Source organism: Camarhynchus parvulus, chromosome 2 (genome assembly GCF_901933205.1).
Source record: "Camarhynchus parvulus chromosome 2, STF_HiC, whole genome shotgun sequence".
Taxonomy (NCBI): Eukaryota; Metazoa; Chordata; class Aves; order Passeriformes; family Thraupidae; genus Camarhynchus; species Camarhynchus parvulus.
The window spans coordinates 24,620,174-24,632,247 of NC_044572.1; the positions used below are offsets into that span (position 1 = coordinate 24,620,174).

The window sequence follows — 12,074 nt, forward strand, 5'->3', positions numbered from 1 at the left end:
TGGCAGAACCCCATGCTTTCTGCATCTACACTGCTTATAGTAACAGCAGCAATCTGGGTAAGTTTTGAGGAGCTGCACTCATGGTCATAAATGGACCTTGCAGACTTGCCCCATAGCCCTCAAACTTAACATACTTACATTGCAGAATGAGACAGGCTGAAGTAAATATGTTTTGGTTGGATGAAGTTACTTGTTCATGAACAAATGTTATATAAACAGATGAACAAGAGTATCTGTGGTCCTCAATGACTGCAGGAAAGATATAATTCATAAGACTGTAAAGAATCATTAATGAGCAACAATGCAAAAAGCTACAAAATATTCTAGCTAGAGAATATGTTTAAAAGTGTTTAAGTTGCTTCTTAAAGTGTAAAATGCATGTGAAATTAAGACAAAGAAACTCGAGCACTAACAGGAATATTTTAACAATTTAAACAAACTTTAACAATAAAGTTTGTTCACAGTAAGAAGGCTTTGAAAATTCCTGGCTTTTTGAATGAGGCATGAGAAAAAAATAATGCATCAATGAGAATTTTTCATTCATGGAGTAAAAGAATCCCTACTACAACCAAAACTGGGGAGTTGGTTAGTCCAGATTTTTGTTGTTGTCATTGTTTTAGTTTGGTTTTGCTGATGTTTTTCTGGAAAAACATAACCAAGAAACTACCTGTCTGTATAATTGGTATCATTTTTCTCTCTCTTTCCTTGAGAGAATAAACTTGAGCGCTTTAAAATAGTGAAGTGCTTTTATTATTTAAAAAGAATACTGAAAAAGTTAATGAATCAACAGACAGACTTGAATAGAAAAGAAGTATAGTCTATACATGTTGGCAGATAGTAAAGACATTGGTTGGATAGAAATGGGACATATGGTAACAGCACACATCAGAATAATACTTAGAACTCAAATTTTGTACGTACATAACATTATGTGACAACATACTGTACACATTTCCTAAGTTTTAAATTTGTTTATACAGTTTATATATGGTCACTTTATTTTGTGGAAATATCTTTTCTGTGACGGCCTGCCCTGCTCTGGCCTGCAGGGTTTAGTGGCAGCTTCCCAGCGCCACCACTGAGGAGGGACTGCATTCGGAGCCCAGATTTCCTGCCCAACTCAGGTAGCTAGCTGTGGAGGAGCAGAATTTTCCTCTTGTACATCTTAGCAAGGTTTGATTTCAGCAGTCATTTCATGCGTCCCCCAAACCCAGGTAAATCTGTGGGGGTCAGCCTCTTCTCCCAGGCAAATAGCCATAGGATGAGAGGACAGTGTTAAGATGCACCACAGGAGATTTAGGTTGAATATTGGGAAGAATTTCTGCAGAGAAAAGGGGATTATGGGCTGCCCGGGAGGTGGTGGAGTCACCATCCCTGGAGGTGTTTAGGAACCCTGGAGGTGTTCCTCACCATCCCTGGAGGTGTTTAGGTGTTTCTGCGTGTCTTTCCTTAAACTGCGTGTCTTTCCTTAAACTCAGTGACATGGCCCAGTTGGCAAGGTGGTGCTCGGTCACAGGTTGGACTCGATGATCCCAGAGGTCTTTTCCAACCTATCTGATTGTGGGATTCTGGGATTCTGTGTGTCAGCTTGCTTGTACAGTTACCCGCGTTCAGAGGGAGTGAGCGTCTCCCAGCCTGGAATGGCCATTTCGTTGTCAACAGAAGAGTGACAAGTGTTTAAAAATCGCATTATTTGGAACGAAGCCGTTACTGTCCAGTGCCCGATAGGGACCATGTGGGGCACAGACCCTCGCCCAGCTCCTCATTCACGGAGCACAGTCGCCAGGGGGTCTCCGCCTCGCCGCCGCCCCTCAGCTGCGGGGCGCGGGCCGAGCGCGGGGCGATCCCGTGGAATCCACCGGGAGCCACCGCATCCTCACGGCGCCGCGGGGCGGGGAGGCGAACGCTGGGGCCGCCCGCTGGCGGCTGAGGGGAAGCGGCGGCGCCTCGAGAGGGGCGCCGGCTCCGCCCCGTGGGCCGGGGGGCGTGGGGCTGCTTCGGCCGTGGCGGCAGGGACGGCGGCGGCGGCAGCGGCGGGGTCCGCGTCGGCCGCCGGTGGGGACCCAGTGCTGCCCCGCCGCGCCCGTCCGCCCCATCGCACGCTGTTGTCATGGCGGAGGCCAAGATGGCGGCGCTGGCCTACACCGGGGGCAAGCGGGAGATCAACTACTACTTCAGCGTGAGGAGCGCCAAGGCGCTGGCGCTGGGCGCCGTCCTGCTCCTCACCGCCTGCCACGCCGCCTCCCGCCGCTACCGAGGTGAGGGGGCGGCCGCGGGCGCTCCGCGGGGGGCCGCGGCTGCCGGGCAGGGGAGGCGGAGCCCCGGCCGAGCTCGGGAACCGCGGCCGTGCAGGGAGGGCGGGGGGGTCCTTCCGCCCGGGGCAGCCGCGGCGGGCCGGGGCGGTCTGGGCAGCGTGGCGCGGCGGGTCGCTGGCTGCCGAGGGACGCGACCCTGGGGGACAGCGGGGACCCGGCCTGCGGGGCCCTGCGGGCCCGGCCTGGGGGTCGCCGCAGGCCCCGGCGGTCGGGCGAGGCCCCGCGGAGTGAGGCGGGCGAGCGGGGCCGGCGGGACTGTGGCTATGCGGTGTTTGCCCTGAGAGCTCGCCGCAGCTCCCGGGGCCCGGCCTGCGGCAGGTGAAGCTGCAGGGGTAGAGGGTGACTTCTTCCCTGTCACTTGTTTCCTTACAGTGTGAATAATGGCCAGTTACCTGGCAATTAGCGGTTAAAGTCTTAATTGGTACCAGATCTGGTATATATTGTTTCACTCTTTGAACCATCGCCTCAAACAACGAAACCGGCCGCTTTGGTGGATGGAGCGCAGTAAAGGCTTCACGTGTTGCCGGTGGCCGTGGCCAAGCTCTGGGCACGGAGCGAGCTTGTGTCACTGCGGCCGTGACCGCCGCGCACGGGCGCGCCTCGGGTACGGGGCGCCGGGAGCTCGGCTCGCTCCTCCTCGCTAGGCTTGTTTCGGCCCTGAAGCAGAGAAACTTGGCACGATCCATAAATGCAAATGCAGCCGCTGAAGGATATATTTATTTGTTTCTGTGTCACGCTGAAAAATGCGGTATGTTTTTTGTGGGTAAATGAAAAAGTTGATCTGTAGGGAGATGACCGCGGCTCTGTTTGCTGTAGCACAGCTGGTCTCGTGTTCTAACACTTGGCTGCCAGCATTCATAGGAGACAAGGCTGAGCGAGGCAGTTCATTGTGGAAATGGAAAAATGGGGTAGGGATCTCTGTGTTTACAGTTCCCTAGATTCACCCTCTAGCTGGCATGTCGGTAAGCCTGATAAACTGACTAGTATTATATTGGAAGACTTGGAAGCATTTACTGAATTCTATAGTAGATCAAGGTAATTGAACTTGCCTCTTGTGCTGTGTTCCTTAAGGCACAAAAGAGTCACAAAACTGCACAAAAGGAGGGTGGGAAATTTTTTAAGAGGGATTGCGAGACTAAGCAAATGGGCTGACATATCAAGCAGGTTACAAGGAAAATAAAATATGCATAATTTCAGTATATTCTGTGAGAGTTAATGGGGGGGGGTGAGTCTTAGATTGCAAAATGGTGATAATCTGCTGGCCTTTATGTGAATTGATACAGTCAGTATGAATTTTTACAAATCTTTCAAGTTTCTTCACCGAAGGCTTTTAGTTTCTTGAAGCAATTAAAGGGTAAGGGAAGGGTTTTCCCATAAGTGTTTAAAAGGTAGGAGGACATGGAGTCATAGTGAAAAGAGACTTACCAATTTGGGCTTGTATGAACATTAAATGTTCAAATGAGAAGTTTAGAAAAGGAAGGTGGAAAATTTACAGCAGATGAATTTTTAGGATAGATAAAATCAGAGGTGCTTTAATCAAAGAGATCATTCTGCAAAGCTGCAGCGATATCAAACAGTTGAAATTCAGCAAATGTCACAATACTTTTGACAAGTAATGAAAAAAGTGGAGGTTTTCACTGATAGTGAGCAGCTAAAGCTCGCTGGCACCTCACTCATTCTCAGTGGTGTTGGTCACCCACTCTTAGTAGTGGTATGATCGAACTTGGAAAGTGTGTACAAAAGAGCAACGTAAGGCAAAAGAAAAAAACATCTTCTCCATGACAAATCATAAACTAAAATTCTGTAGCCTGGACAGAAACCAAGTAACTTCTTCATGTTCTCAAATGTCAGGAATTATGGGGGAAGGTAAATGGATTTTTGTTGTGCCAAAACACAAAAAGTATCAACTGACAAATGAAATTGCGTAACACATTTTAAATGATCGTAAGAAAGCACTTTCTTTTACACGTAAGACATTTTGCACCAAGATTTTTATATCAAAATATCCCAGGAAGGGTCATTATGATTTCCAGAGGGTGTTTGATGTAGGGCTGCAAACAGGTGCGAAGTAGCCAGGCTGTGAAAGCCAGGCCATGTCACATAAGTGATTCCTGTGTTTGTTGTGCTTTTATACTTCCCCTTTTGTCTGATTGTCATTTCATGGAAAGGTTTTAGCTAATTTTGACCACAGCCATGCAAGTACATATTATAGATAGGAGTAGCCCAGTGTACTTCCAGTCAAACTTGCCTGTATAAAATTTACTTGTATGGAAAAATGCTGAACTGGGTTTGTGGAAGGTCATTTTTATGTTTAGGAAGACTGTTGTATTTAGGGGTCACCTACATTTTTTACAAAAGAATGTGAATAAAGAGAAAGTACAGGCTGTCTTTAATTTGTGGAGAGTTAAGTGGGTTCAATGTTTACATACTATCCAGTGAAGTTAATGCCTTGTGGTTTTCAGTTATTATATTTCAAAGGTACAGTCCTAAACTGTTTTGGAAATAAGAATTTTTTTTAAATTTCGCATTCTTAAAATCAACAATAGTAGACCCTGTTTAAAACTGCATTTTTTACTTTGAATAATAGAGAACAATTGAATTTCCAGCTCCTTAAGAGTATGTATTTTAGAGAAAGCTTTGTGAAACAGTCTGCTGTGGTCCTGAATGAAGACTTTGAGGTTTCACAATTTCAATTGAATTCCATGATTTTGAGGAATGATAAATTAGAATAATAAACATTAAAAAATTTAGAAAAATTATACACTTTGTATAACTATAATGTTGTGTATCTAAGTGAGCATAAAACTTAATGTGTTGAAAGGATAATTTACACAAAGAGTTTAAAAAGAATGGTCTGTGTTTTGTGTATACAATGACACTTGGAATTCTTTTTCTTTTGGGTTGGTTTTTTGGTTGGGTTTTTTGTTGTTTATTATATTATTTTTGTTGTTTCATTTTTTCTTTTAAGATCTCATTGATGGTTGAGAAGAAGTTGTGGTGTGTTAAAATGAGCATAGTTCTTTGACTGCTATTTCACTTGCTAAATCCAGAGTTGAGCTTTTCTGGAGGCACTGTCTGGTTTGTAACCTCCTCTTTACTTTCTTGGCTGCTGTTTCAGTTTTTTTTTTATTCCCCTGCCTCATCTTCTCTCCTTATTTTCTACAGTTATGTTTAAAGGAAGATATCAAACTTCAGTGATAGCCTGAATGAGTTTCAGGAGTTTTCTAATATTGCTCAGGGCAATAGTAAGATAACCAATACCTGAAGTTGGGAAAGAAGGCATAACCCCCCTTGACATGCAGTATTGTCTCTATGTTTGAAATGTATACAGTGTGTGATGTTTGGAATGTTACTTCAGTGAATGTACTGTAGGATGAAGGATTGATGTCTTTATGGGCAATTATTGTGGTGGGAGTGCCATGGAGTACAGAGGTACTGAGCTTGGACCATGACCTCTATGTAAGGACATCTTGAAAACTTGATTGAGAAAGGAGTGATAGTGGTCTACAAATCATGGCAGATATAAGTCCAGACTGCCTTGTCTCATTGAAGAACCAGGGAGTGCCCCAAGGAAATCTAGTAGAAATCATATTTCAGATAAAGGCAGATGATTCTTCAAGCATCAGCTCTGGATATAGAAAACTCTAGAAGGATTCTGTGGGTGCTAAGAAATTGAAGACTGCATGTCCATTTCAGCAAATCCTTGGATTGAGCATATTTGGGAGAATATTAGGCACGAATATAATGTTTATTTGCCCTCTTCTTATTAATCTCTGAGCATCTGCGTTTTGCCCCTGTTGATGATGGAATACTAGGCTAGACTGACCACTGGTCTGACCATTAATAACTTTCCTGATTTTCTTACACATCTTTCTCAGCAAGTTAATGGATGTCAGAGGGAGTCTGATTAGTGGTGGATATTTTTTTACAAAGTTCACTCTTACATCACTTTCATACATCTAGCTGTCATCATCTACAAAGTGGAGGACTTCATATCAGTAATAACTCTAAACCACCTCATTATCAAACTCATGTTGCTTTTCATTAGATAGTTTTTTTATTATTCCTGACAGTTTCATTTTTTATGCAACTTACTTGAAATAATAGTTTTCAAGTTTGAGAATGAGGGAAATTGTGTTGCTTGAAAACCAAATTATGAGTTGAGCTTAATGAAGTGAAGGTTTCAGAGAAAGTGTTATGTATGGGCAGTGGTACATTGTTACTGCCCAAGCTAGAACTAGTCCCTACCACTTCATTCACAACCATTTCTCTCTTTGTCAGTGCTTGGAAATGCCAAGTATGACAAAAATGTTGGAGAGCAACTTCTCTTGCAGTGAATGGGTTCAGTTGTGTTCAGTTATAAAGCAGCAGAATCTGACACGGAGTTGGGAAGACAACAGTCACTGATTTCATAACTGAGATATTTGAAATTTAACATGACCTGAAACATCAACACCTGTAAAATGATTAATCTTAATTAGCATAAAGTTTATTGACTGGAAGAGATAAGTGCAGTTCAGAATCATCAGCAAATTGATGTGTAAATGTTTGGTTTTTTTTTTTGTGTATTAACCCATATCACCTGTTCTAAGATGACCACATGACCATATGTCTTGCAAACCTTGTAATGAGTTTTATGTTCTATACAAGATGCTGTGCATGGTGATTCTGTGTAGAAGGTTACTTTATTCAACAGTTCTATTCTTTATTTCATATTAATGTATTTGGGATAGTAGATAGCAAAGTGGATTGGCGTCTCTTAAAGGAATGCCATTCTAAGTCACAACTTTTTTCTGACAGCAGAAGTGGGATCACTAACATTTTGTGGCTAGGGGTGGGATTTACAGAACAATATTGTATAATGAGTGAGAAGGCAACTTGCAGAAGCTTGTGTAAGATGTATTTACAATCAGTTAAATTTGTTTACTGCTGTTGATTATTTCAATTTCTGTTTTTCAGATGTTGTCAAAGTATTTTTTATAATGGCAACAGGGCTATGTTTTATATTTCATGTGTTTGAATTCTAATCTTAATATAACATTTCAAAGGTGGTGATACATGTGAGTATCTTCTGTCCAGTGGGAGATTTCTTGGAGAAAAAGTATGGCAACCTCACAGTTGTATGATGCATAAGTATAAAAATAGGTAAGGAAACTCATGTCTTCTGTTCATCTGTAAATAAGCATCATTGTTGTTTGACTGCAGCTGTAGTAATTACTGCAAATGTAGTAATAGTGTAATCTATTGTTCATTTTATATCTGAATCTCTAGGCTTTCAAATATGTACATTTATGAGGAAGAAGTCTTTTCCAAGTACTTTATCTGTGTCTACAGTGTTTACCATGGTTGTATTTCTGTATAAATATACAAATAAATATTGGTGATGGAGGTACTGGCACAAGTTATGGAAAGCCACATGAAGCTGCATATGTCACTCTCAGATTGCTGACCTTACATGTCAAGTTGAAAATAAAACTATCCCAAATAAAATTACCTATGACTTTTTTCACTTCCTAGTAAGAGAACCCTTTTTTTTTTAGAGTTATGCTGTATATTACCCTTTGGAAACAACTGTATTTGTAGCACACATAATAGGAAAACCTGCTTAGTTTTTTGCCTAATCACATTAGCAGGAGAGTTCATTTTCAATTCTAAGTAAATTGCAATAAATTGTTTATTAATTCAGCATGTTAAAAAAAATTATCATGCCTTAGAGCTGGATATAATGTTTAGAATTATCTATATAACTCTGTAGATTTTGAGAATACTTCTTTCTAAGGTATGTATTTTCTGTAATGTTGCTGTTTTGTTTTACAGTGAAGCAAAAAATTGCCTCATAGACAAACACGTTGTATTTATAGGAGATTCTAGAATTCGACAGCTGTTCTATTCATTCATAAAACTGATAAATCCTCAAGTCAAAGAAGAGGGAATTAAGGTGAGATAGCTTGTTTTGGTGATTGATTTTTTGTTTCTTTCTTCCCAATTTACCTCATAATTCTTGTCTGAACTTCAAAAAATCAAATGATACTGTTTGCTGGCCTTGACATATGAAAAGAGAAGCACAGAAAGGTCTTTTGAAGAAGAACAAAATTAGACCAAAATAGTTGTTTGGGTACACATGAGATAATTGCGAATCTGAGTAGAGAACTGGAACTCAGGAGAAAGCTTGCAGCAGCCTGGGAATACATTAATGAAGCTGACTTGTCCCATAGCAATTTATGCTTCGTATTTGGTTTCTGGATGAGCAAAATGATTGCTCCTTTGTGTGTTTTTAAATAGTAGTAATTCATGCCTTCTAATTTGTCATTTAAAATGTCAGTTAAATTGCTGATCTAATCTGTTCATAAAAATCCTTGGGGCAATGACAGATTTCCAGGTCTAACTTGAAGCTGAAACTAAAAATATCTTCAGGTCTTGCCTTCTTTTTGATCACTGATGAAGAGCTGTCTGAATTTTATAATGTTAAGTATGTAAACTGCAGCCAGGTGGAAGGAGGAAGAAAGGATTTAGGTGTATAATTTGTTGAACAAAATGCTGATTTCTTGTGCTCTGTGATACTTCTTGAGCACGTCTTCATAGATGTATGTACATGTGTGATGGAAAAGATGCCTTTCAACAGTACATCAGATTTGTCAATTATTTAGTAATTCTGTCACTTAGAAGTGCAGGGTGGCAGCTTGTCCAGCATGCAGCATGCAATCACTTCCACCTGTCAAAACAAGATGTTTGATTGATCCAAGAACTCTGGTTTTCTTAGTCAATTGGTTAGGTCACTCTTGCTGCCCAAAAGTAATGGTGGGATGATAGAGTGCTGTAATGGATCTTGAGTTGAGAGTATTTTTTGTCAAGTGTTATTGAAATCAAGATCTCAGTTTGAAGAAGAGAAGTACACTTGTTCTTATGGATCAGTACCAAAATTAATATTGTATTTTATAATTTTAAAGGAGTATTGTGAATGCATATCTGACTCCTTCCTTTCTGATTTACAGTTTTCACTCAGAAAATTTAATAATGCATTATAGATTTTATTTCTGCCTCAGACTATTTTCTTTTATTCTTTAATTAAAACTGTATTGGTTGTTTTGTGTAAAGGAGATGGGCAGATGAAAAGGAAGGCTGGAATAAGGCAGTGCAAGGAAAAAAAGAGGAAAAGTCATAAGTTTTTCTTATGTTGGGAGGCTAAATTTAGGAAAACATTTGATACCTTTGTAACAGAGTGAGCAGAAAGCATTTCAGACTTTGTTGGCTAGATTGCTTCCAGGAAAAATAACTGTTTATTTTAGTAGCTTGTTTTATCAAGAAAGCAACATAAATATTTTGTGTGAATACACTGACAAGTTTATACAAGAAAAATCCTCTCCACTGAAGATAAATATTGGGTGAGAGCAAGTTAGCATAGGTATGTAAATATTTTGTTTTCAGTATGAAAGTTTCTCTTACTTTGTTTTTATTGTTTTGGGGTTTTTTGACAGCATGGAAATATCCCGTTTGAAGATAAATCTGCTTCAATTAAAGTGGTAAGTTTTTATCTAGTGTTAAATTGCAAACCATAATCATGTTATTATTTCATACAATATAATTGAAAATGCCATCAGAGCTGAAAAGTTAAAAGAAGGTTAAGACCATCAACATTCTTTATAAATATTTCACAGATGTTTCACAGTGCATCTTAACATACTATATTTTAAGAGAATTTGGCATGGAGTACTTATATTGTGGCTTAGTTTTGGGCATAAGTTCTGGAACCATGTATGATTTTTGTCAGATCTTCCAATTTGGCTTTTCCAAGCATACCTTTTGCCAGGAAGTTTACTCTTTTCATGCTGTAAAAATACATATCTGGGTCTCCCTGGATTGGTAATTGTAATTGCCACTGAGTTTTCTATGCTATTCCAACAAGTATTCCTTCCACTGTTTTTACGTGGAGAAATAAGCACAATGTTTATTACAATGTGGATATTTTTTAAAAGTAAACAAAGTACTTGAGGCTAGTTTTTCTGGGGGGCTTTGTTCTCCTCTGCCCTGGCAATGGAGATGCTGTCGTCAATAGCTTTCTTTGCTTCCCATGACAGCTGTCAGCAGTGCTGGCATTGTGCTAGTCATGTATTTATTTATGCCCTGAAGAAAACTCATTCTCTATTCACCAAAACCAAAGAAGTAGTGTGTTTGCAGAGTTCTCTGAATACGGGTTTTCAATACTTGTTTGTGTACATGGTTAAGGTTTAGGGTACAAAATAACATTTTAGGGTGGTAAGCCTATGGCAATTTAAGCATGTGCTGACCTACTCTGTTGGCCTTCACAGTATGTTCCTGTGTTTGTGCTGTTGCTAGCGCTGGTAAGCTGTGGAGTGGGTTGTTTCAGGAGTCAATTCAGCCAAAAAGTTGCTTTGTAGGATTCCTTTTCAGTCAGGTCTGTTGTGGTTCACCATGTGGTTATCTGAATGCTGGAAAAGATAGGACAGAGCACAAGGCAGGAGGAAAGTGCTGATGCAGCATGATTTGCATTGGGCTAGCCTGGCAGGGTCACATCTTCAAAACTCCTTAACCACAAAGATTTGAGATGGCAGGTCTGGGCTTCTGGGAGATGTCTCATAGTTAATATATTTCCAGTCTGCTGCTTCCTTGTTTTGATGCAGTGTTGCCCTTTGACATTATTGGCATGGTAGCTGAATTTCCATATTCAGACTGGCTGTGACCCAATCATCCAAATGTAGAAAATACTTGACCATCAAAACAGAAAATTACTAGGAACAAGTGGAGAGTTTAATTTTGCCCTTTCTAGTCATCAGGGTAACTCTTCTGACCTTCAGCCACTGTAGAGGACTGCATGATTGTTCACAGGTTCCACAGCCAAATAATGAATTGACAGTGCTCTAGTGAACTACAAAATGTAACAATCCAGAGGAGTGGAAGATGGAAATTTCCTCTCTGCTGATAGTGTTTCAGCATTCTGTTACAAAGTTTCCTCACAATAGTTTCTGCATGTGAAGTCCCTGCGTTTTTCCTTCGATGTGTATTTTTAGACTATTCAGTAGTGCTGTCCTGAGGAGTTACTAAATGCTAGGAAGTCATGGCTTTCCCTGGGAGACATAAAAGCACTAGTCTAGACTGTCCTTCTAGATGAAAGCTGAGCACTGCTCCTGGCATCTAAAAGAATTGTTAGGTTTTGATTTTGTTTGAAAATTATGATTTCATGCTATCAATTATTTTAAGCTTTGAAACAAAGAAAATCTGCTGGTAAGGATGTGGAAAACTGAGCAAAAAGCAAGTTCTAATAAGTTATAGATGTGACCTTATGTGGATTTATTCCTGATTGCAGTAGAAACCCAAGGACATCTCATTTGGCAGACATTAAAAAATACCACTTGGTGAAATTCTGACTCCTGAACTACAAATAAAAATTTGGTTTTTATGAGGGAAAAGTTTTGTGGATTTGTTGGCTTCTTCTCCTCTTTTTTTCTCCTTTGCTTTCTGTTTTCCATGCTGGAGTAAGATATCAGGCTTTTCATGCTAATTATAAAGAAATCACACTCTGAGCCGAATGTTTTTCCTTTAGAATTGAATTGATGGCAATTAGTTTGGTTTTTTGCATTTTTTGGTTTTAGTCTATCTATTGTCTTTTAAGCTTACAGAGTAACTGCCTTTTTTTGACAGGATTTTCTGTGGTATCCAGAAGTTAATGGCTCTATGAGGCAACGTATCAAATCTTGGGCTGAGGTTTGTTTTAAGAGATCTATAATTTGACTTCAGAGTGGT

The 12,074-nt window shown here is 40.4% G+C and overlaps 1 protein-coding gene across 1 annotated transcript in view; it reads left to right on the forward strand.

Moving 5' to 3' along the window:
- Positions 1 to 2,006: 2,006 nt before the first annotated feature.
- Positions 2,007 to 12,074, forward strand: part of CASD1 (CAS1 domain containing 1) — a 28,739-nt gene continuing 18,671 nt past the window's right edge. Inside the window, exons 1-5 of the mRNA XM_030944226.1 lie at positions 2,007 to 2,258; positions 7,364 to 7,460; positions 8,133 to 8,253; positions 9,791 to 9,835; positions 11,973 to 12,035. Coding sequence (XP_030800086.1) covers positions 2,111 to 2,258; positions 7,364 to 7,460; positions 8,133 to 8,253; positions 9,791 to 9,835; positions 11,973 to 12,035 — 474 coding nt within the window. The 5' untranslated portion in view covers positions 2,007 to 2,110. The remainder of the gene's footprint in view (positions 2,259 to 7,363; positions 7,461 to 8,132; positions 8,254 to 9,790; positions 9,836 to 11,972; positions 12,036 to 12,074) is intronic.